Source organism: Pteronotus mesoamericanus, unplaced genomic scaffold (genome assembly GCF_021234165.1).
Source record: "Pteronotus mesoamericanus isolate MK-2021 breed Mesoamerican mustached bat unplaced genomic scaffold, CSHL_Meso_final contig_90, whole genome shotgun sequence".
NCBI classification, from domain to species: Eukaryota; Metazoa; Chordata; class Mammalia; order Chiroptera; family Mormoopidae; genus Pteronotus; species Pteronotus mesoamericanus.
In genome coordinates, this window is record NW_026555277.1 from 31,621,452 (window position 1) to 31,647,735 (window position 26,284).

The 26,284-nt window shown below is 44.4% G+C and overlaps 1 protein-coding gene across 1 annotated transcript in view; it reads right to left on the reverse strand.

Annotated features, from left to right (window-relative positions):
• Window positions 1–23,616, reverse strand: part of KIAA1549L (KIAA1549 like) — a 228,125-nt gene extending 204,509 nt beyond the window's left edge. Inside the window, exon 1 of the mRNA XM_054585936.1 lies at window positions 23,346–23,616. Within this exon, the coding sequence (XP_054441911.1) occupies window positions 23,346–23,616 (271 nt within the window). The remainder of the gene's footprint in view (window positions 1–23,345) is intronic.
• Window positions 23,617–26,284: the final 2,668 nt, after the last annotated feature.

Here is a 26,284-nt window from a genome sequence, read left to right on the forward strand (position 1 = left end):
TGCCAAGATCACTCAAAGGAATGGTACACACGGATAATAATGAATCTTCCTACGCAGAGAAACCGTTAGCCTTCCCGAGAGCAGCCAGGTCTGGAAGCTCACTGAAACGGAGCCTTCCTCTCCTAGAACACGGAGAAGGTACTATTCCTAACGCAGCTTTTGATTCTTTTGCAAATCAAACATAGAAAGGGATAACAGGAAAGACATTACCAAAATGTATTTAATTTTGGAATTTTGGGGTTTTTTTATGGCAGTTTCATTTGAACTCTCTGTTACTCAAAACCACTGCTTGATAATCTTGTAGCTCAAAATCATTTTGGCCATCTTTTCATGTCTTTTCTGTTATCTTTTTATTCATCCCTTCCACAAATCTAAGTTTTCTATTACACGTTTTGGCATCAATGCATTCAAAATATTTATCCCATTTATATTAATGCTTGGGTGATACTCTAGTTTCATTTCTCATTTTCCTTTTCTGGATTTCATAACAGTAAGAATATTACTTTGTTCACCACTTTCTTCCTCATTCCTATTACCAAGGACAATTGTTGAACAAATGACTTGATATAAACCAAAAGAAAAAAAAAGTTTTCTGGGTTGTTATCTTATCTGACTTTAAATGAAGGTTTTATTAAGCCTCCTTCACCAAGTAAATCGTTTTTATGGTGCCTCACCCAGCTTTTCACCTTCCCACACATGCAAGAGATTTAAAGGATCCATTTCACCCTCCTTGAGAGTTTGCAAATATTAACTTCATTTAACAACAATACAGGACATGTCAGAGAGCTGACAAAAATGGCCCACATTCAAAATAATTTCACTAATTTCTATGCTTGGTTGCATGAAACTGGTGATGTCAAATCTCAATGGAAAGAAAATATCTAAATCAGTATTATGAAATCTGTTTTTGTTGGGCTCCTAAATACTAAGGAAATCTTTCCTCCCAGAAAAGTACAAGTGAATTTAAACCTAAGATTTTAAAGATTTATTGACACACATCGCCAGGCAGCGTGTTGCGGTGTGGATCACTAGTGGACCATGAAATCAATGTCCAGCTTGGACATTGTGCGTCACGACTGGCTTGGGCAGAAAAGGAAGAAAGGGAGGAAGGAAAAGATGGAAAGTGAAAGGAAGAGGAAAAGGGAAAAAGTAAGAGAGGTAATGGAAAGTATTATTTCTTAGCACTTTTTTCCTTTAGTTCAGTGTCTGTTGGGTCTAAATGTAAACTGTAGTTCTTATCATGCATTGCCATCAAAGTAATACAGAAAAGAATACTTGAGGGGTTCATGGACCCCTATTCTAAATGATTAAGGATGAAACTGTTGTCTACTTGGTGGCCAAGTATTACCTCTCATGTGAGTTTTAACCAGAAGAGGAACATGCGCCCAGGCAGGGCTGTGAAGCAGAATGCCAAGTTTGAGGTGCTCCAAGAAATTTAGCTTGATGGGCACAGGGTACAAGGACTGCAATGGGGCCCTTTCATCTAGAGGCCCAACTTCATGCCCCAAACCAAAGACCACCTTTGTGTGGAAGAGTCTGTAAGGGAGAAGAACAGGGCTGGAGTGCAGCAGAAACTCTGTTAAAGGCTTATTATTGAGTCATCTAGACCTAGATGTTGGTGAAGTTAGAAGACAAGAAGGCTAAGACAGAACTGTGGGGCACACCTGCATTTAAAATGAAGACAGACCCTGGCTGGTGTGGCTCAGTGGGTTGAGCATCGGCCTGCAAACCAAAAAGTCATCGGTTTGATTCCTAGTCAGGGCACGTGCCTGGGTTACAGGCCAGGTCCCCAGTTGGGGGCGTGCGAGAGGCAGCAGATCAATGTTCCTCTCCCTCTCTTTCTCCCTCCCTTCTCCTCTCTCTAAAAATAAATAAATAAAATCTTTAAATAAATAAATATAAATAAATAAAATGAAGATGGCACCATGAAAGTCATAGGCTGAGAATGTGGACCGGGCAGCCAGCAGCAGGTTAGATGGCTCACGGAGAGGCATGGGCATTTGGAAGGGCCATGTGGGGAAATGAGAAATCTATCAAGGGATAGCAAGTGGCACTGAAGACCCTGCTGAGGTGAGCTTTGTTGGACCAGGTGCCTACAGAGATGCTGGAAACAGAACCATAAGGGCACCAAAGTACCAGGCATATCGTTACATATTCAGCCGCCTGTGGGTTGAAGTAGAGACAGGGAATGACTGAACAATCCCAAGGAGGAGGGTATGCAAGTTGAGAAAGACAGAAAGACAAGGGGGCTGAGACATGCATGGAGCTCAGCTGGAGAGAGAGGGGGAAAGAAGCAGGATGCGGGAGACGGGCTAGGCTGCAAATCAGAGCTGAAACCTCCGAAAGGCCAAAAAGTGGGCAAAGTGGGAATAAGGGAGTGAGCACCAGCTGATAAGAGGTCGTGAGGTGGTGGGGTTGTGGACAGATAATGGAATCCTGGAGTCTCAGAGTTCAGGGGGGACGCCAGCCCCGGAGGGTGATCCAGGGTATCAGCGGCGTGGGAAAGGGTGGCTGAAGTGAAGTGAAAATAAAGATGGTTCCAATGAAGACGTTATGAAGCCCTCAAAGTGGTGGGAGGAGACTTCCTATCCTCACTAAATGAAGTCAGGTATCCGTAAGGTCAGAAGGAGACAGCAACAAGTGGAGGGACGGCAGAAATTTCAATGGAAAAGGAGGCTTTGTGCGAGGGTGAAAGAAGAAGAGTAGCTGGGAGAAGCAGAAAAATTCACACAGCTTCCCCCCCCCCCCTCATTCCACAGGGTGCCAGAGACTAAGCAACCCCTTGGAAGAACCCAAAATGCCATGCTCGCTGACGCTGCATTTTCCTCCCCTTCCACTATTCTCCCCCTTTTTCCTCCCCAGTGATGCACAGGGGCACTGCTCCAGCCAGGGAATGGTGGCAAGGACACAGGACACTCACTAGGGCTCTGGGTCTGACGCCATCATTAGCCAGCTGAGCGACCACAAGCTAGTCATTTAATCTCTGTGACTGAAGTTACTCATCCAGAAAATGGGGTTTACGATACTCTCTTCGCCTGTGGTTGGCTGTTAGAAAAATACGAGAGTCAAAGTCCGAAGATGTTTTAAAAGGCAACTGTATTCCTCAGTCCTGTTTAGCTTAAAGCCAAAGCGGTTGCCCAAGCTTAAAATGAAAACTTCATTTTTCATGTACAGGGGTGGGCAAAAGTAGATTTATAGTTACAATACAAATAAATAACAATACAGGAATGAACTCTGTTTTGCGTACTCACAGGTGTTCGCCTGCTTTTGCCCATCCCTCTGTCCTTGGTTACTTAATGTGACCACCTAATTCTTTTCTGAGCCTCAACGTCTCTGTAAAATGAGAGAGATTAAGTGATTGTTCGCCTGTCACCCAGTATTTATTTTATTTTTATTTGTTTACTTGCTTCTGAGGAATCCCCCCTGTGTGCCAAAGGCTGGAGACACCTCTTTGATTAAGACTCCCCCCTCCCTGTCCCAGCCAACCGTACTCTGGGGACTGACACCTAAGAGTCCCTGCAGATAATTGGCACCCAAAAACTGTGCGGTGAGCAGGTGAGTGCGGAGGTGGTGAGCAGCCACCCTGAGAAAAGGGCTGGACAAGATTAACAGCGAGTCTTCCTGGGAAGGCGAGCACTGCTCCTGGCACACAGTAGGCACTCAATAATTGCTGTCGAATTAGATGAATGATATAAGAAATCTATTGGAAATCTTTAAACTGAGTATACAGATGCAAGAAATTCTCAACATCCATCTCAGGCCCAGTCCTCGGGTGTGAATTTATGTGAATTCCATAAAAGGTAGCTGCAAACCAAAACACTGTCTTCAATATTGCTGGCATGAGAAATATAGCGGTCACCGAGGGCAGGGAAAATGACAAGTCCTCCAGGCAAATTCATAATTCGCCCGGCTCAAAGGGCAAATTCAGAATCATATCTCACAGCATCTAAATTTTCTTTGGATGCAGAGCCACAGTGTGATTCAGGCCTATACGTTTTCAAAGGGCTGAAACAAGACCAAAAGCACAACTGATTCAATCTCTGCGTGTGAGTTTTGAAGAATCCCATAAAACATTTGAGAATGCTTGCCAGGGTACTTGAATTTCAAACACTATTGGGGTCAAAACATAATTTATTCAACTCTCATTATCCCCAATAATAAACGTTTGGAAATAACTGTCATTTGGTGTGCGTCTCAAATATGAAATGAGGAGGCCCAAACGTGGATATCCCCGCGGCCACAGCCATACTCGTACCCCCTTGGAGGCCAGATCATGCTAGAAAATAACAGTTGTGAAAGGCCTCCGGAAAGCATGTAATATGTGCCTATCAGTGATAAAACTGCTTTATCACGTCCTCAGGCCTGAGATGTGGCCCGCTGGGCAGAGAACAAGCAGGTACATCGTGCAAAGCAGTTGGCCTTGGGTTTAAAGGGACAGACCCAACATCACTATGCTGTGTGGTCCTGGGCAAGTTACATTGCTTCCCTAAGCCTCAGCTTCCCCATCTGTAAAATGGGAATAATTAGAGTCACAGCTCATAAAGCAGCTGTAAAGAGTAAATGCCATAATAAGTACTTCAGGCACGCAGCACAGGGTCAGGAACATGTCAGAATAAGTGGAAACTATCGCTTTCACTGGAACTTACACAATGCAGAGCTGTTCGATGAAGAAATTCTACAGTTTAAGGCAATTCAGCTTAGAACAGTTTAAAAATCATTTTATTCTACAACTTCCACTGTGTGTTGTGGTTAAGAATGCATTTCAGGAGCAAAATGCCAACTTCACTTTTAAAGATTCTGTTGCTGGTACATGATTCTTTGAGACTTGCTCTGATGAAAATCAACCATTCAGAAGTTCCCTGAGGACCTCTAGCACCATTTCAGACCATGATCACAGACACTCATCAATCGCTGCCCTTTCAGACAGGCTCTTAGCGTTGGGGACTTCACCAGTCCAGGCCAATTATAACCCAGGATAAAGCAGATACTGAATTTGACAGCCCAGTCCATGATGAACAAAAAATGAGATAAATCCTTTTAACATTTATTCTCTGTACCACTTATTTTGCACCTGGAGACTTTACCTTCCATATTTGATGAACTATTTTCACGCAATCACATCCTCGTGTATTTTCCTTAAAAAGAACGATTGGTACGATTTTGGAAACCTCACTTAGTACTGACTTTACTTAGCTCACCATGCATGTTCAGTCAATATCTGATTGGTTGATTTCTACATATTTATATGTATCCCTGACTCTTAAAGAAGTGCTATACCTGAAAGTCCAGAAACTAACAAGACTGCAAATATTATTTTTGAAATATCTGACCTTCCGTCAAAATAATAGAAATTATTTTGTAATAACTAAGTAATAATAAGTTCAGAGCAGATTATTAAATATCCTTCATGGGCTGAGATAAGCAACTACCTAGTGAGAAATCAAAAGTGAGTCTTCCATCAGCATGAGTGAAGTTTAGCTCTTCCCAGCAAGGCCTGGCTTTATGATGCCAGGAGCCAAAAAGCTGAGCCCAGAAGCAGATGAACCACAACAAGGAGGAGCAGGAAGGCCACAGCCTAGGACCAGAACACGGCCACATCTTTCTTCCCTCTTCAGCTTTGTCATTCTGAATTCACAAAACTCAAGTGAGTACAATCTGGAACCATTTCCAAGGTTTAAGAAGAGATTTTTTTTTTAAATAATAATAAGACCAAAGTGGGCACAATGGACTCAGAAGAGATCTCGTCCGTCAACATGCAAAGCCGAGATAAACCCTGGGGTCAGGGAGAACAGATGGCCAGTGGGCAGGGGGCAGAGCCAGGGGGATTCAGCACGGTGACCCTCCGGGTGGCATTCCACCATGGGAGATGCCTGTTTGTAGGACGTCATGTCCATTCCACCAGATGGCCAGCTCACCGCCTGGAGTCTCAGCCGCCAGGTAAGCTTGGCGACTTGTGAGAATTTTATCTCACCTGTACAGAAAAAAACTAACAGAGGATGAAAACTGCATCTTCTGCAACTCTTGGGTTTAATGAGTGTAAAATCCTGAAAAAGTAAAGACCTTTGAATTCTTTTCTAGAAATTCTTCTTTGGCCTTATGATAATAAGCCAACAAAATTCAGAACAGAGAAGCGTTCTTTTCCCTGTTTCCCCACCCCACCCTCCCAAGTCTTAGGGTATTATAAACACTAACTAGAGCTGAAGGAGCACACTGGTTAAAAATCGCTGTACTAAAAGAATTATGTACATAGCTTTTCAATGAGGCAGAGGAGCAGCCTCCCCAGCAGACGCAGAGGTAGAGATCTTTGTGAAGACCCTGACTGGCAGGACCATGACCCTCAAGGTCAAGCCCAGATGAGTTTGAGCCAAGCAGTGGCGTGGACCTGAGTTATGGGGAGCCACTGAAGGCTTTGGGTAGGTTTATGTTTTGTAAGAATCTTGGCTGGAGGATGATATTGGGTAGAAGGGGGCCAAGACTAGAGGCAGGGAGGCCAATCAGGAGGCGTGGCTTTGACAAGAACACAGACCAGAAAGACGGAGGGTGTGTAATAGGGCAGCAGAGACAGAAAAGGGGCCAAATTATGAGAGTGTTCAGAAATACCTTTAGTAAGATCTAGTAGCCAACTAGAGAAGGAAAGGGGAAGAAGAATATAAAGGGATTCTCAGATTTCTGGCTCCAAGAAATGGGTGGCAGTCACACTCACTGAAATAGAAAATACAGAACGGAGGGCAAATCTTAGGGAAGATGTGTTCACTTTGAGGGAGAAATGTCGTCAGTAGCCATGGGTAAAGATGTCTAATAAATTGTGAGTACGAGTCTCATCCTCAGAAGAGAGGCAAGAGTTTTTTTTGCATCATCCATACATAGGTGGTTGTTAAATCTTTGAGTGTGGATGAGGCTACCCTGGGAAGGTATACGGAATGACAGAGCAAAGGGGATTAGACAACCATTCCAGGATTAAGCAATCAGACCCTCACTGGCGACTTTGCAGGGAGGAGGATTAGTTACGGAGGGAAGAAGAACAAATGGAGGCAGGGAGAATGGGGGGAAAGAGCAAGCAAGAGCTGGAGGTACAGAGCACCTTTATTTAATAACTAGTATTGCCCTGGCAGGAACACAGGCAAGGGAGAAAATCATAAGGAACGTGAAGGTTTGTGTAGGATTAACAATGTACCGTAGGGTTCTCCCAACACTTGGAAGGTTCATGCCAATGATACTTAATTTTAGCTGCGATTCTAGAACATACAGTCCACGTCTCCCCTTCCTCCAACTCATCTGGTTGGATAATTGAATGTCAAGGTCACTCTTTCACTTAAAACCACGCAATGGCTTCCCATCACTCATAAGATGAGGCTAGAAGCCACAGCCCACCTACTGTGTGATCCGGTCCCGCTACCTCTCCTGTCCAGCCCACCACCCACTCTCCTCTTGATTCCTGCCCACCAACAACCCCTGCCTTCTCTGTAGTTCCCAAGGAAACCACACTCCCTCCGCAACCAGAGGACAATACACACTTTTCCATTTGCCCCAAATTCCTGCCTGATTATCTCCTTTTCATTCTTCTGGAGTTGGCTTAAATGTCACTTCCTCAGGAAACCCTTCCCTGACCAGTCTCCTCCTCAAGCCTACCTCAGCGCTACACCCTTCCCATTCCGCCCTCACCTCTGCTCATGGCCATATACTTACTCCTTTGAGGAACTAATAATGTCTCTCCTGCTTCCTACAGGAGTCAATGTCTGTTTCCTTGCACCCAACACAGTGCCTGCCACGTACCAGGTGCTCAATAAATACTGTCTGAGTTAATACTTCTAAGGAAGAGTCCATTTTAAAACAATAGGCATAATTATTTTTAAGTATATTTTATCAATTATGCTATTACAGTTGTCCCACTTTTTTCTCCCCTTTATTCCCCTCCGCCCTGCAACCCCCGCACCTTAGTTCATGTCGTACATACAAGTTTTTTGGCTTCTCCTTTTCCTATATTATTCTTAACCTCCCCCTGTCTATTTTGTACCTACTATTTATACTTCTTATTCTCTGTACCTTTTCCCCTCTTCTCCCCCTCCCCCTCCCTGCTGATAACCCTCCCATGTGATCTCCATTTCTGTGATTCTGTTCCTGTTCTAGTTGTTTGCTTAGTTTGCTTTTGTTTTTGTTTTTACTTTCAGTTTTTGATAGTTGTGTGTTTGTCATTTTACTCTTCATAGTTTTGATTTTCTTCTTTTTCTTAGATAAGTCCCTTTAACATTTCATATAATAAGAGCTTGGTGATGATGAACTCCTTTAACTTCACCTTCTCTGGGAAGCACTTTATCTGCCCTTCCATTCTAAATGATAGCTTTGCCGGATAGAGTCATCTTGGATGTAGGTCCTTAGCTTTCATGACTTTGAATACTTCTCGCCAGCCCCTTCTCGCTTGCAAGGTTTCTTCTGAGAAATCAGCCGATAGTGTTATGGGGACTTCTTTGTAGGTAACTGTCTCCTCTTCCCTTGCTGCTTTTAAGAATCTCTCCTCTTTAATCTTGGGTAATGTGATTATGATGTGCCTTAGTGTGTGTTCAATAGGCATAATTATTTAATACTGCATGGTATAAAAACGAAACCATTGTGGGGGAAAAAACTAAACTGTGATACCTCGGGAGTGAGGCAGATGGGAGGTGAATAAGGAGGGGGATGTCTGAAAAGGGGCAAGAGGAAACTTACTTCCTGGGGGGATGGTCATGCTCTATACCATGACAGAGATTTAAATTACAAGGGTATACCCATTTGTCAAAACCTGGAATTATAGACTTATTTCTGCATTTCTCCATATGTAAAAATTACCTCAGAAAAAGAATCATAAACACATATTAAACTCTAATCAATGGCATGCATGCTGAAGTGTTTAGGGATGAAGTGTACTGATGTCTGCAACTTATTTTGAATACACCAAAAATAAGATGAACTGATAGACGGAGAGGTGGTCAGACAGAGAGATAAAGAAAGCAAATACAGCAAAATGTTTATTGTACCATCTAGATGGTAGGTATATGGCTGTTCACTGTACAATGCTGTCAACTCTTCTGTATGTTTGAAAATTTAATAAATGTGGGAAGTTCTGCGCAGTACAGTTGAAAATATATTTATGTTATAATCAGATATTTCTTTAAATCCTATCTTCACCATTTACAGGTTATGTACCCTTAGGCAAGTCAGTTTCATAAATGTTCTCTCAATCTTAGCTTTCTCCAAACAAAATGGACAAGAACTACCTTACAGTGTCATTGTGGGGATTAATAAAACTCTTAAGCCAGTGACTAACATAATAGTAGCCATTTCATAAATGTTAGTTCTCCTATTCAGAGTCAACATATCTACAAATTAGGACAAATCTCCAATGAAGCATAAAAGAAGAATCTTGTGAAATTTTCTCTTGCTACATCCCCAGGGAAATTAAAAGAATAAATTAATTGTGCTATTTTTAGAGGTAAAGACCCTGACCTTCCATCAGTAGAACACTTGGAACTCCATGTCCAAGGAGAGCTCTACACTGTCAACCCTCCCTCATTCTGTCGCCCCGTGGCCAATACCACCATGAGAGCTGGCCAGGGTTGGTGACAAAGTCCCATCAGGCAGAAGATGGGGACACCAGCAGAACTGTAAGGAATACACCAAAGCCAAGACACCCAGTCCCCTTTCCAGATGTGCAGGGGAAAGGAACCAACCAGGTGGGCCTTGAGATCTGTGAAGACACCTGACACATGGGCAGAGGTGGCAGTCATGAGGCTGTCTAGGCTTTCACATGATTACATGAAGCGAGGGTGGCCTTGTGATCATAAGTGAAAGCCTCCAATCAAGATGAGTAGCGTATATTCAACTAAAAGCGGTCTAGTAGGCCACCACCTGGACATCGTATCTCTTGGTCTGTAAGTTGGAAGAAATGACAAGACCAAATGAGGAGTAGGTGGTGATATCTGGAAGCAAAAAAAAGAAAAAAAAAATCACACCTTTTGGTGCTCGACAACAAAACCAATGCCCCTCCAGAAAATGAGGTCTGACATCTTAAAATTGGTGAAAGGGTTAATTATATGTCACAAGTAAGACCATGCAGGCAAAGGAAATTGCAATATTTTAAAAAGCATCTCTATGTGCCTACACTTGGGACGACATACCTTAAGCTATTCTAGGCTGTGTGTGCCTCTCCACCCTCTCTTCCTAGAAATCTTACTTCCATTTCACTAATTATTAACGCACCTGGTTGCCGGGCCTATTAAGCCTAAACGTCAAACTCCTTGAAGACATCCTGCTCTTACTGCACCAGCTGCCTTGCATCAAGTCCGTAGATTGATTGGACCGTATCAGCGCTCAGCCAACTTGTGCGCATCTCTTTCCAACTCCACTGTCACACTGGAAGCTTGACATCAGCCACGGTGGGAGGATTTATACGATGGAAATTTGCCAGCACTATAAATCAGGCTTCTTGTTGTCACTGTTTTTCACAGAGCCAGCTTACCAGCTCATGAGCCCTTTCTGTACGGCTATGAGGGAGGAGACAAGTCTGGGGGAGCTTGCCCTATCCAGTCCACCTCATTTAAAACTGCCATGGCTGAAGGGAGGGTCAGCCTAGGAAGTCATTTTTGTGCCATGTGACCCTTCTCCTCTGGCCTCTGCTGATTAGATGAGGGAGAAAACTTCTCACTCCACTGGCCAGACTATGGCAGCCTGATCTTCCCTCCTGGGAAAGACAGAACTGAGACCAAGCCAGAAGTGGATGGTGGGCATGTCAACGGGAAAGTCTGGCTGCAGTGAGCTCCACAGCAAACAAAAGCCCCAAGTGAGGTCCAGTTATTGGGGAACCAAGAAGCTACAGGGAAGCAGAGAAAGCCAGTCTGCAGAAGCGGGCAGAAGGGCAGACCCAGCCTGCAGGGAAAGAGGCAAGAGGCCACCAGGTCCTTGAGACACAAAGCCAGTAACCCCAGGCTGTTACTGTGGAAGCAGGTTGAGGATTGTGGAATCAAACTGCCTGGGGTCAAATCCCTCCCCTGACACTTCCCCGTGTGACACTGAATGAGTTGCGGTTCAATTACTCCATGCCTCAGTTCCCTCATCTGAAACATAGGGATCATAACAGAGCCTACTTTGCAGGGCTGTGAAAATCCAATGAGCTGACACAACTAGTAAATGCTCAGAAATGTCAGCTATGATTTCTATCAGTCAGAATGTCCACATGTCCCACTTATATTTCATTCTTATACTGAATATGTCACATGCAATTCCTCGGTGGCCTTGGGCTCCAAACTTGAGCTAGCTTTATATGAGTAGCTAGGTAATCTGTCCCTGAATCACAGAATAATGTGAAGATCCCTGCACCACTGTATGACCTTTAGCAAATTACCTCCTCAATCCTCTCCTAGGAGTGAACTGAGATTCGAAAAAAAAAAAGAGTGAAAACTTCAACAACTGTGAAGTGCTACACCAAACTCTGGGGACAAGTATCCCTGCAGAGAAAAGTAACCATGTTACATTAGCCATAAAAATGGAAAAAGGCTTATTTAAAGTGCCATTTTTATTCTGGACTACACACAAGAAATTCTCCACCCCGGTGAAAAGAGGGTTTCAATTCTGTAGGATTCATCAGGTTGATTTGTGTATTCACGTCCAGTATTAATAAGATGATAACGGGAAACTGCCAAAGATAGCTGTATAGCGTTGATTTTTTAATATACTTCCATCCAGTTTAATTATATTCAAAATAATGCTCAGAATCCAGATCCTCCTATTCTGTTCAAAACAGAGACTCATTATTTGATAATGAAGTCCGTGGGTTTAGAGATATTTTCACTCAGCTCTTTTCGACAAGGACTTATAAGCTGTGCTATTAATTTCAACTCATTTTATTCTCTTCACAGCTTTCTTCAGCCTTCCTTGGTTCACTCTTGACATTTGGCAAATAGAAGGGTGAGTGCGAGAGGAGCAGCATTCAGTGGGAGGGACAGAGGCAGAGGGGTAGGTCTGGGAGTCCCAGATTCATTCTGACGCTTAATTCCATACTTCACATCAAGAGAGTGAAGTTAGAAATACTTGAGACCTTCCTCTTTATTGGTGTTGCATAAATACCAAAGCCATTTTGTGTTTCTGACGTCAAGGGATTTTAAATCTAAGAATAGGTTTAACATATATAAATTACAATCAAATCCCTCTCTCGTGGTTAGGATGCATTAGGCAAAGTCCCGCCTGAGTAGACAGATGGCAGGTGCAGCAGCGACCTTGGGCTAAATGCCTGAGGCACCTGCTTGGCCTTATTTACATCTGCATTAGTTGGTTTAAACACAGTGTTTATCCCCATTCTGGTTGGTGTTTAAGAGGGTCCACATTTTTCCTTAAACACCAGTGGGAGTATTTCCCAGGGAAGGAAGCCCAGGAGTAGAGAAAAGAGGAGGAATGGTCTAAGAAGATCTTTTAACTCTGTGGGGTTTTTTCATTCAATGTGTGGTTTTAAAACTGTTTTCTTATATAAGAAAGGCTTTTTTACACTTTAGGGAGAAGTTCAGATCCTCTTATGACAAATTCACTTAGCATGGAAAGAGGGCCATAATACAGCGTTAAGTGAAAAAAGCAAGGTACTAAATATTGTACTCTATCTCTTAAAAAAAAATTTACTGAAGATATCTATATAAATATTTGTATGAAAAAAAGATCGGAAAGGACCAATCATACTTGCTTGACAGCACAACTCTAGGAAAAAAGCAATGGAACCAACCTGGCCTTTTGCATTTTACTGCATATACTGTGGATTTTATTTTAATACAATAGATATTACTTTTATGATTTTTGAAAAGCCAATGAAAATTAAAGATAAGCCAACATTTACACGAGCTTCAAGTTGGAGTCATGTCAACAAAATATGGGAAAACTGTTCCCTTTTCAAAATGAGAGTCCTTGACTGGGCTTGACATTAGTGTAGGAAGAGGTAAAAATGGTAGTTGGTCTAACCCACCAAAGCATCTGCTAAGAGCTCACACACACACTGCCAGGAACATGGGGCTTTCCTGAGGGAGGATCTTGAGCCTCTGATGCGCTGATGAGAAAACTAAGACCTTGAAAAGTAAAGTGACATGATAAACAACAAAGAGTCAGCCAGGGGTGCCCTGTTTCTTGAACGTATCCAAGGCGATTTCTCCTCACCCAAATCCTTCTCCTACACCTGAAATTAACCTTCTCTCATAATGTCTAGGAAGCATCCACCTACTTGCAGCCCAGAGAATGAGGAAATGTACTAGGGATACCTGATACTTTTTGTTTCCTTGAGCGGTCTTCAATTTCATCTGTAAAACCATAGGCCTAAAGGGAGAAATAATACTAATTCTATACAAACGCTCCCATGAAACTGAAGAGAGAACACTTTCCCCCTATTTTTTAAACCAGCATTACCATGATTAGAAAACATTTCAGAAAAACAAAGCTATGGATAAGTATAGTTCATGAACAGAAGATATTAAAAATTCCTAACAAAACAACTAGAAAATCAGACCCAGCTCGAACATACATCGTGACTGAGCTGAAGTTTATCCCAGGAATACAAGGTTGGTTCAACATTCTAAAATCAACTAATGTCTTTTTACAGACCAAGAAAGAAAAACCTTGTGTTGATTTCAAGAGAAACATATGACAAAATTCCATATCCATTCATGATAAAAATTCACAGCCAACTAGATATAGAAGAGAATTTCCTCAACTTGATAAACGGTCTCTACAAAAAAACAAAAACAAAAACAAAATAAAACTAGTCCAGCCGAGATGACAGCTAGGTAAGTGCAGTACTCACATCCTCCCACAATCACATCAAAATTACAACTAAACTATAGAGTAACTATCACTCAGCACTGCCTGAATCTAGCTGAACAGAAGTCCTATAACTAAGGATATACAGAAGCCACATCGAGACTGGTAGGAGGGGTGGAGATGCGGAATGGGCTAGTCCCACCCCGACATGTGGTAGTTAAAAATGGGGAGGGATATTTTGGCTAGTGCAGAGGTCCCCTCTGAGGGAAGAGAGATCCCAGCCCCACACCAGACTCCCAGCCCAGGGTTCTAGTGCCAAGAAGAGAAGTCTCCATAACTTCTGGCTGTAAAATCCAGTGAGGATTGTGGGTGAGTGAGAAGGAGGACTACTAAGGTCACAGGCATTCCTATTTAAGGGGCCCACACATGAACTTACTGGGACCCACTCGCTCTGAGCTCCACACTGGAGCTGCAGCTGGGAAGGAGCCAGGGTCATATGGGGAAGAAATGAATTGTCTGGCTTTGGGGAGATATTTGGAGGGGCAGGTTTCTTCCTGACAGAAGTGCTGGCAGAGTGTTGTTCCTTTTTTGAGCCCTCCCCTCACAGAACAAGCAGGTGGGCACCATATCTGAGTCTCCATCAACCTGTCTAACACTGTTCACCTCACCCTGGTGGTTCTCTGAAACCCCGCCCACCCAACTTGCAGGCCCACCCAAGCCTTTTCCAGTGGCTTTTCCATACAAATGGCCTGTCTCAGCTCACACTGAGGATGTTCCTAAAATCTACCAAAGCTTCCAAAACCTCAAACAAGCAGCATCTGGCCTCAGCATGGCCTGTAACTCTTGCTAAGTGGCCCCAGACCCAGCACTACTGGCTGCTGGCCTCAGTTCGCTGGCCTCCCCCAGGCACCTCTAACCCCAGCACATGTAGCAGTCATCTGTAGATCATTCTGTAGCTCATGCCAGATGTCCCTGGGAAGAACATAGGCAGCAGCTGATCTTGGCCTGCACCTCCCAGGAGGCCTCCCAGCCAGTACACCTGGCAGACAGCTTCAGGCCACACCAAAGGACCACACAATCACCTCCATGAGAACAGAGCCCTGCTGAAATGAGTCCTGCTCCATGGGGTCAGCCCCTGCACAGCAGATCCTCCAGGCGAGGATATGCCACAGAGCCCTACAGGACACATACTACATAATGCCACAATACCAAGACTGGGAGATGTAGCAGCTTTACCCCATACATAGAAACAAACACAAGGATGCAGCCAAAATGAGGAGAAAAAGAAATGTGCCCTAAATGAAAGAACAGAAAAAACTCGAGAAAAAGAACTAAACAAAGTGGAGACAAGCAATCCATCAGATGCAGAGTTCAAAACACTGGCTATAAGGATGCTCAATGAACTTAGGAAAAGAATAGAGGATAAAAATCAGTGATTTGGAATATAAGGAAGCATAAAACAGCCAATCAGAGGGGCAAAAAGAAAAAAAAAATGAAGATAGTGTAAGGAGCCTGTGGGACAACTTCATGCATTACTGACATTCACACCATGGGTAAGCTGGAAGGAGATGAGAGGGGTCCAGAAATTGAAAACCTATTTAAAAAAATATTGACAGAAAACATCCCTAACCTGGTAAAGGAAATAGACACACAAGTCCAGGAAGCAATGAGAGTCCCAAACAAGATTAACCCAAAGAGGCCCACACCAAGACACAAAGCAAAAGGTTAAAGACAAAGAGAGAATTAAAAGCAGCAAGAGAAAAGCAGTTACCAATAAGGGAGCTACCATAAGACTGTCAGCTGGCTTCTCAACAGAAACTTCACAGACCAAAAGGGGTTGGCACAAAATATTCAAAGTAATAAAAAGCAAGGACCTACAACCAAGATTATTCTACCCAGCAAAGCTATCATTTACAATTGAAGAACAGATAAAGAGCTTCCCAGACAAGAAAAAGCTAAAAGAGTTCACCACCACCAAATAGTATTACAAGAAATGTTAAAGGGTCTTCTTTAAGAAGAAAAAAAAGACCAAAAGTATGAATAATAAAATAGCAATAAATACATATCTATCAACAATGACTTTAAATGCAAATGGATTAAATGTTCCAATCAAAAGGAATACACATGGTGGCTGAATGGATAACAAAACTAGACCCTTACACCCTTACATATATTGTCTACAAGAGACTCACTTCAGACCAAAACTACACACTGATTAAAGGTAAAGAGATGGTTTTGATGAAAATGAAAACAAAGCAAAAAAAAAGCTGGGATACCAATACTTATACCAGACAAAACAGACTCAAAGACAAAAGCTAAAAGAGACAATGAAGGACTGAGCAATTCTACTTCTAGGTATTTATCTGTAGAAACTCAAAACATTAAATTCAAAAAAGACACCTGCATCCTGGCCAGGTAGCTCAGGTGGTTTGAGCATCACCCTGATATTCCAAGATCATGGGTTCAATCCCTGGTCAGGGCACATATAAGAATCAACCAATGAATGCATAAATAAATGGAAAAACAACAAAATCGATAAATCAATCAATCTCTCATCAATAAATTTTTTAAAAAGACACCTGTATCCAAATGTTCATTGAGGCATTATTTACAATAGCCAAGACATGGAGGCAACTTGAGTGTTTATCAGCAGGTGAATGGATAAAGAAGAAGTGGTGCAAATATACAATGAACTACGACTCAGCCATTGAAAAAGAATGCAATCTCGCCATCTGCGACAATACGGACAGGCTTAGAGGATACTCTGCTGGGTGAAATAACTCAGACAAAGAGAAATGCCATATGATTTCACTTATATGTGGAATCTAAAATACAAAATAAAAACACAGGCAGACCAGAAACAGACTCACATATACAAAGAACAGTTTGACAGTTGCCTGATGGGGGAGGCGGGGTGAGGGGGAGGGCTGAGGAGATGGGGGACAAAAGTGAAGGAATTGAGAAGGACAAATTGGTAGTTACAAAACAGTCATGGAGATGTAAAGTACAACATAGGAGATACAGTCAATACTGCAGTAACTCTGTATGACACCTAATGGTCACTACATTCATTGGGGTGATCACTTTATAAATTATATAAGTGTCTAATCACTGAGTTGTATACCTGAAACTAATATAATATTGTACATCAGTTGTAGTTTAAAAATGAAAAATTATTTTTTAAAAAACTATAGCTAACATCATACTTAATAATGAAAGAGTGAATGTTTTCTCCCAAGACTGAGATCAAGGCAAGGGTGGCCACGCCCCCCTTCCTATTCGACAATGTACTTGAAGTTCTAGCCAGTGCAGACAGCAAGAAAAAGAAATAAAAGACATAGAGATTTGAAATAAAGCAATGAAACTGTCTATTCATAGATAATACAATTTTCTATTTAGAAAAACCCAAAGATTCTACAAAAGATACTAGAACTAATGTGAGTTTAGAAGGGTCACATGACACAAGGTTAATATTCTAACAATCATAATTCTATCTCCTATCAACGACATTTTTAAGTACTATTTACTAAAGCATGAAAAATCATGTGCAAAACTAATATGCTGAAAACTATAAAATATTGATGAAAGAAAAGAAAATACTTAAATAAATGGAAAAATATGTTCATGGATCAAAAAATGTGATGTTGTTAAGATATCAGTCTTCTCCAACTGATCTAGATTCAATGAAATTCCAATCAAAATTCCAGCAACCTTTTTTTAATAGAGATTGACAAGAAGATACTAAGATCTATATGGAAAAGCATAAGACCTATAATATCCAAAGGGATTTTGAAAATGAAGAAAAAAGGAGGATTCACACTACCTGATTTCAAGAATTACTACAAAGCTAGAGCAGTAGAACTCAACCGGGGGCAACTGCGCCCCCTAGGTGACATTTGGCAATATTTAGAGACATTTTGGTTGTGAGCACTGAGGGGGGTGGAGCTACTTGCACCCACTGGTCAGAGACCAGGAATGCTGCTAACCATCCTACAATGCACAGAACAGTCCCCAACAACAAAAAGGTATCCAGCCCCAGTATCAACAGTGCCCAGGTGTAAACACTCTGAGATAGAAAAAGGGTCAGGAAGTGATAGAAATGTCCTATATCTGGACTGTGGTGGTGGATCAATGACTGTACATTTCTGTTAAAACTCATCATGCAGTATACCTAAAAAAGGTGAATTTGTCCTGGCCAAGTGGCTCAACTGGTTGGAGCGTCATCCTGTAAACCAAAAGGTCGCAGGTTAAATTCCCAGTCAGGGCGCATACCCAGGTTGAAGGTTCAGTCCCCAGACGGGCACATATGAGAAAGCAACCAATTGGTGTTTCTCTCTCACATCAATGTTCCTCTCTCTCTAAAAGGAATGAAGAAATGTCCTCGGGTGAGGGGGAAAAAATGAACTTTAGTGTATATAAATTATACCTAAATAAACTTTACCTCCAAAAAGAAAAAACCGATGGCTCATGAGTATGTTCTTTGCAGAGCATGACATTTCAAAAACCTGAATTAGTTTGTGGCATTTGAAAACAAGATTTTAAACAAAGATCCCGCCTTTCTTAAGAAGTAAGAATGCTGGCAGCCTGAGCCCCATTCCTTCGTAGGCTGCAGCTGAGTGGCGACAGTCTCTACGGACAAGGCAGTTACCTTCTGTCTTGCCACATTCCCTCCCATGACCCAATCCACAGAGTTATGTTACCAACCTGCCTCTCCACCCACTAGGGGTTTCTTATCCTGGGCTACAGGCCGCTTGACGGAAGGCACTGAGCCTGGCTTGCTCTCCACTAAACCTCCAGTACCTAATGAAAGGTTTGGCCTGGCATATGCCAGGCACTTGATAAACATTGCCAAATAAGTATGACTCTTTGCCACCTTCCCACCAGCCACAATAACTGACATCAACAATTCCCAGGTTGTTAACTGTGCCTTTGGTCCTGGAGTCCCCAGAGAGAGTCATCATCCACGGCAATCATCCTGTGACAGAATAATGTGTCCCTCTGTGTGTTTAGAAATCCCCTGTAACATGTTGTCAAGCAATGAAAATGTTTTAGGGTCATTCCAACTATTCATTTTTGTCTGGAGAAGAGTAGAGTTGTTGTTTGTTTAAAAAAAAAGAAAAAGAAAGGAGAAAAATCACAATAAGGGTTTGAAGGTTAATGAAAATGAAGGAAGCATGCGCATTCATTTTGAATATTCTCAGATCATATTCTCGTAATTTAAGACTTGAGATAAGCCAGCTTCTGAAAAACTCTCTGTCAGAAGTTCAGTTTCTCTGAGATTCCACAGTGATGTTCTCTTTTTAGGAAGGATGCAGGGCAGGAAGCGGGTATCTGACTTCTGTCCTATGTCAATATTAAAAGCACAGTGTTTCTGTTCCCGAAGTCTTGATTTGACTTTGTGTGTGGGATGGGGGATAAAAGGGACACAAGGTTTGGGACATGTTGCAAATATTTTGAGGCACTAATAATTAATATTGAGAGTAAAAAGTGTAAGGACCCCTCCCTATTACTCTGCTTCCTTCTGTAGAAAAGACTTTAAGTTGGTTCTTTTTCTGTTCTTCCTTTCTCTCTTAATGCCATTGCAGTAAGACTTTTGTCTTACCTCCATCCAACCCACATTAATTTCTTTATTGTCACTTGCTGCTCAGCGTGGGGTCAATGAACTGCAGACATCACCTCATACTTGCTGGAAGTGCAGAACCTCAGGTCTATTCCAGACCCACTGAATCAGCACCTCTGCATGTTACCAGGAACTCTGCGTGACTTCCATGCACAGTAAAGTTTGGAAAGCACTGGGCTAGTTCCTAAGTCCCGCAAGAACGGGAGCTTGTTTTCATTCATTACCATAACCTCAGAAAGCTGAGACACTCAAGAAATACTGAATGAATGAATGAACAAATGTACTGTGCACCTCTTTCAAATGGGACTCCCAGCTGATGGCGTATACAAGGTTGGAGAGAGGCAGCACATCTTAAGTCAAAACTATCTCCGCCATACATTGTGCTAAGTTAGAGATTCCCTGGTATCAGCAAATCCTTCTTTCAAAATGCAATTAATTCCTTAACTAAGGCAGTCATTCACAACTTATTGTGGATTACTTAAGATAATTATTCTAACATCTAACAGAATCAGCCAAACGGAGGGAATAGGCATGAAAAAAGGCTGAAAATGTAGTAAGTGCCTACTCTCTGCTGGGCATTGTAACAGGCGCAAGGAAAACAGAGATAAATCAGGAATTTACAAGTTGGTGGGAAAAGGGGAGAATCCTTCTGGGGAGAGCCAAGTGGGTGGAGCCCCCTGAGAGGAGGGAAAAGCCCCATGACAGTAAATGTGTCCCGGGTTCCCCTCCCTTTAACAGCCTGTGTTCCAGCCACGATGAACCCTCTCCTTTTCCTCTGAAATGTTACCATCAATCCTGCCAACACCCACTCATCCTTCAAAGCCCCTGTTCTTCCAGAATTAACTTTTCCCTCATTTTATTAGATCTGATCACACATATCAGAGTTCAAGGATACGTATCACTCTCTTCATGAGAGGCTTCTACAAACTTCGATCCTATCCTAACTCACCTCTCTATCCCCTGCCTCAGCACAGCACACGGGCACAGTAACTTTAGTCAATTTCTGCCCCTTTAGAACACTAGCATTCACTGAGCATTCACTATGTACCAAGCACTGTTTTAAACACTTTAGATGTATTATTTAATCCTCAAAACAATGCAATCAGATACGAGTTGTCCTTATCCCAGGTTTACAGATCCGAGAGCTGAGGTCCAGAAAGACAAGGTCACATAAAGGAATGCGCACTGCGCCTGCACCAATGAGCAGACAGTAAATGTTTACTGGCATGAGCTGAATGGGTGACCAGTTAAGAAGATGAGGAAGTCAAATCTGAACTTCACGCAAGGGTCTGGAGCCCTCGAGGGCAGGGGAAAATAGAGGGCGTCAGAGCTTGCTGCTATAAAGAACATTCTTTCCGACACCAATCTCCCACATCCAAAGCCGAAGTTACTGCTTACAAGCAAGGGTTCTGTGGAGATGGAAGTGAGGGGAGGAAGTCTGAGGGAGGACACTCGAGGCAGCTGTCTTTCCTTAGAAGAAAAGGAAAGAGAAGGAACCTCGAATCCTCAGGAATATTAAAGCAAAAGAACTTGGGGTGTAGTGGATGGATGTGGGTTGGGAACACACTGCAGGGGCCCCAGGACACGAAGGTTCTGAACAACTGCTATGGCATTTTCCAGAAACGAACCTATTTTTACCCCCTTTTCAACAGCAGCAAATGCCTAGCTTAGCCTTGCTTAGAAAGCAAGGAAGAGCAATGATGCAAACGACAGGACTGTAGCGAGCCAGCTCTTGCAGCAGGATCTCACCATCACGGGTCTGGCTCCTTATGCTAGGAACATATTCTGCCATGAGTAGCAGCACCCACCTGCAGCTACCCCTCAGGAAAATTTCAAAGCTTGGTTGTGTTTCGCAAGCCAAAGGTCCCAGAAAAGTGTCATCCATTCTTCCCCTGCCTCCCTCCTGACACTGCTTCTTCACCCAAACTCCCTAGGATGCCCCGCATTAGGCCCAGGACTTGCCCTCCCTGCCGTGAAGCTGCCTCAAGTGGAAATCGGAGAACAGATGAAAGCAGGTAGGAGGCAAGACAGGGAGCCCAGTGTTCAACTCTTCCACTGAGAGAGAAACAAGTTGTGAAATTGAATCAGGGACGAACATGCTGGAAACCATGGAGCCCAGCGGTAGACTACGGACCCACAGGTGAGCTGGACCACCAGGAACTGTTCATCAGTGTCATGGCACAATGAGGACCCAAAAAGTACAGAGGAGGCAACAAGTCACTCCAAGGACGGGGGGTAGGGGGGGAGATAGCTTTGGGGAAAATCAACTGTAATGACTTTTCACCATCACTTTAATCACCTTTCCTAGTGATCCCCATGATCACCATACGAAGAGAAAGAAGAAAAACGACACGCTGGCAAAAACCAAAGATATAGATCAGAAGTCCCCTAAGTCTGACAGTCTGAAAGAAGAGCCAAGTCAAGTCACAGAGGTTCAGAAGGTCAATGTACAGGGGCCGGAAGGGGAATCAGAAATTCAAAACCAGAGGAAATCATCTGACATCATCAGGCTGAATAGGAAAAATACACACATCCAAATTTCACGTATTACAGACGGTTGGACCATTTTACGTATCTGCCCTCACATGAACATCCAAAAAGTTAATGTCTCACAAACAGTTTACAAATCTACCGAGGATCTGATTCATTTTAAGTAAAAACTCCAAGTGTGTGTGAGAGCCAATGACTATGGAGTCATTTACATGGGTCTGGCTCAGTACTTACCTTTTAACCATGATATCAAATTGATCCACTTAAAAGTGCTAGAAGCATAAAAATTGAGGGTTAAAATTATTCAGGGGCTTTTCTCAGGTCTCAGGCACACAGCCCAAGATTATCAAACTTTGTAACCACTATAATCACAATAGAAAATTCCTAGATAGTCACTTGCACACACAGACACCTTATGTCAGTGACACTTTAAATAAATCAAAGGAAACTGGGCTTTGAACTAAGCTGTTGAAAATAAGAAATATTTTAAACCTGAAACCCTCTTTATCTAAAAGTGTGAGCTCCTTCATAATGTAATCTAATTTGGGGCAAGGGGCACACTGGAAAGAAAAGCAGCCCTCATTAGTCCTTGCTAAAAAGCACAAAACCATAGGATCATATTAGCTGAAGTGAGAACTATATTCTTTGATAAATGGAATGTACCAAGAGCCCAGAATTTCATCACAAACAAAAGCCTGCCCTTTACAAGTACCTTAGTAATCATTCTTATTTCAAAGACAATTGCTGAATGCACAGTGTAAATTGAAAGCACATTTGCAGAGTAATTCTCCCCAAATAGTTACAACAGATTTCTCAAGTCATCCAAGGAATTGCAGGAATCTATTTCCTGAGGATTGTTGGAAGTCTGAGAGCCAAGCGTGATTATTAACTAACCTGCTGTAAACAGTGGATTATATATACTTGATCAGTGCCTGCATCCCTTTGTAACATGAAAGCAATTATTTTAAGTACCTCCATCCCAAAAGAAAAGGCGTCCCCTGTCAACATTGAGTGGGCAGGGCTATTTGGTAAGTCCACATGGGAACTGCCTAAAAATCTGGCAATTTCATGCATTTAAAACAAAGTGGACACCCAACAGAGAGCCCCAAATATAGTGGACATCCCCACCCTGAAATGTGTCTTACTAAAACACATCCCTTTTAAAGTGTCCTAACCACACCACGTCTTTATCTAAATGAAGCGTGCCTGCGGGACCACTAGAAAGGACCTGCAACTTGTCCAGAAACAAGATGCGAAAGCACCTCTTTTTACTTCCCCGCCCAGCGGTGCCTTCCCGGGAGACACATTTCTGACAGTTCGCCTGCTGTTGCAGCTGCAAAAGGCGGAGAACATCCCCGCACCGGTGCTGCACAGACCTCTCCCTCCACCGCCGCCCAGCCAGGTGCCAACCCTGAAGGGCGGCCCTGCTCCTAGAGAAACCTCCCCGAGGGCAAAGCAGCCGCCAAGTGCTTACCCGGGTCGGCCAGGCAGTGCTCAGGAAGGGCCGCCAGCAGCAGGAGTCCCAGCAGCAGCAGCGGCGGCGGCGGCAGCGGCGGCGGCAGCGGTGCTTCCTGGGACGCGGCGGCCCGGGGGACCAGCGCCGGTCCGGAGCCTCTCACGCCCGGGCTGCACGCCGCTCCGCCGCCGACCCCACCGAGCCCGCGCGTCCCGGGCCGGCCCCTGCGCCTCCGCGCCGCCAGTCCAGTTTCTCTTGGGCCCTGGGGCTTCGCCTCCTGCAGAGCCATGGAGACACTTCATACATCCAGGCCGCTGCCTCGCTCCGCACCGCGCCGGGGAGCCCAGGCTTCGGCGCCCCGGTCCTCACCGGGCATCTCCGGCCATGGCTGGGGGGTAGGAGGGTGGAAGCGCCTGGCGGCGCGACTTGCTCGCTCGTCCTGTCGCGCCGGGGCGCGCTCCGGGAGCCGCGGTGTCAACCGCGCAGGGGCCGGGGCCGCATGGAGCCGCGGTGGGTGCGGACCGGGGTTCCCACGGTGCTGTCGCTGCGCGCCGGCGCGCCCCGGGCAGCGAGGGTGGGATGGGCGCCGCCCGGGGTCCCCTCCCCCGGGCAGCTCCTACTGACTGAGGGAGCGAGGCTGCAAGGAGCGGGGGCTGGCGACCGCAAAGCGCACGCGGGACCCTCCCTCCCACCGCCAGCTCCGGCCTCTCCGCCCCGCTCTCCTCGCTCGCTCGCTAGCGCGGTCTCGGGTTCCGGCTCCGGTTCCCGTGCTGAGAGTGCTATTGCAGCTCAAAGCAGCGCCTCATTGACAAAGAAAGCACGTAGCCACCGGACCCGGCGAGGGAGGCGAGGCAGGCACGCGCGCGCGTTCCCGCGCGAAGCCACTGCGCGCCCCCCCGCTCGCGCGTGCCCCGCTGGCGGAGGGCCGGGGAAGGGGACCCCTCGCGGCCGTTCCTGAGCCGCGGAGGTCCGGATAGAGAATCGAGGGTGGGCTTCTCCCCCCGTCATTTCCCCGCCAGACCCCTATTTAAAGAAGGGGAGATGGGCAGGAAAGGCCGTCTGGTCCCAAAAAGGGAGGTAAATGGTCATGGTCAACGTGCGGAAGAGGCCAGAAAGCTCTTGAGCCTGGATTTTGGAAAGCCCTTTGCAGGTGGGAAGGCGCGCTTTGTGCTGTTTGTTCCCTACTTCTCTGAGAGGCCAGCGAGCACCTGCATGGCCGGTTTACCTCTGAGGAACTGTAGCAGCTCTGTCCTAATTGCAATATTATGCTGCATTAAAACACATCATATAAATATTTATTGCAGCCACACTTACGTGCAAAAGCAGTGCACTGCGCATTGGGGAGACCAGGAGAAAGCCTTCTCAAAAAAGTCTCTTTCCTCAAATAGAGAATTAAGCAATCACTACCCAGTGGGACAAAAGACCCCGCAAGTCAGCCGAATGGCCTCCTTGCTCTTCTCTTGCCAGGCCAGAGGGCCATAAGCGAGTCACCTAGGGCATCAGAGCTACGTACATCCCTCAGTCAATATATAATTGAGTGCCCACTGTTTGCCACCTACGGCACTGAGCCCGGGGGATGTGAGTGGTGAGCAAAAACACACGTCCCTGCCCTGATGAAGTTCGGACTCCATGCATTCAGCAATGTTATCGACTGCCTATTATGCGCCACATTCAGTTCTGGACACTGAGGACAACAGCCGTAAACAAAACCTTTGCCCTCCTAGTGTTGACAGTCTCGTAGAAATAACACTGGCGTGAAACAAATAATAGATAATGTGTCAGCAGTGATAAATGCTATGGAGGAAAAAAATGAAAATCGGGGATGCAGTGTTTCAATGTCAAATAGGGCTGAAGGAAGACCTCACAAGGAAGGTGACATTTGAGCACAGATCTCAAAGAGGTGAGGGAATAAGACTGGCAGGAAGAACATTCCAGATAAAGGAGACACCAAGGGCAAAACACAAAGGCCGAGCATGCCTGGTGTGCTCAAGGCACAGAAGTTCAGGAAAGAAGTTTATACCGCATTTCATCTAAGACACGTATCTTTCACATGTTAGCTTTTCAGAATTCAGATGTGTCTTATCATGCATCTAAGACTTCTTGAAATATAGTAATACCCTGCTGGAGTTATAATTTTTTTAAGCTTGCTGATCAATTGAATTAGTTTTGCTGTTTCTAAGAAACTTACAGTCTAGACGAGGCAATAAAAGGACTCAAAAAGTCAGTTTGAGGCACTAATGAGAAAGCCATCTGTGGCTTGAATCAGGTGACATGGCACTACAGGAGGAAGGGCCCAGGTAGCGAGCGGCGATCCCCGGAAGGGGTGGTGAGGGTGATGGGGCAGGCTGTCCAGGCCAAGAGAGACTGAAACGGACCAGGGCTGGAACAGCGTGGGTGTTGAGACGCAGGGAGGCCCAAGAGAGAAGAGGGCTGAGCGAAGCTGGGGAGGGAGTTGGGAAAGGGCATACTTGGTGCCCTGTGTCTGTCTGGCTGAAGCCTAGCACTCCATTAGGGAGAAACGGGAGGTAAAGAGGAGAAGGAATGTCGGGGCCTGCTTGGGAAAGGCCTTGGATATATTTGGGCTTTTTCCCAAAGGGAAGGAGAGAGCGAAAAAGGAAAGTCTCTCAGGAGCACCAGTCATGTGCCAGGCCTGGTTATTAGCAACTGAGGACACAAGGGTGGGCATGATAAGAGAAAATGTAAATGCTTTACTATCACAGCCTTCTCCCAGCCCACCCTGCCCTCAGTTCTTTGCTGCACATACAGGGTCCGGCAGAAGTAACGCCTGCTTGAGAGTGGTTGGTAGGGTCATAATATGGGTGTAATAATTTATAGTTTTAATTTGAATATTTCACCTAAAATGTCATATGATGTGCCTGAGTGTGATGTTATGTTACACAATTACATGCTTATCATTTTGTAATTAAAAAAAGGGGCGTTATTTGTGCCAGACACTG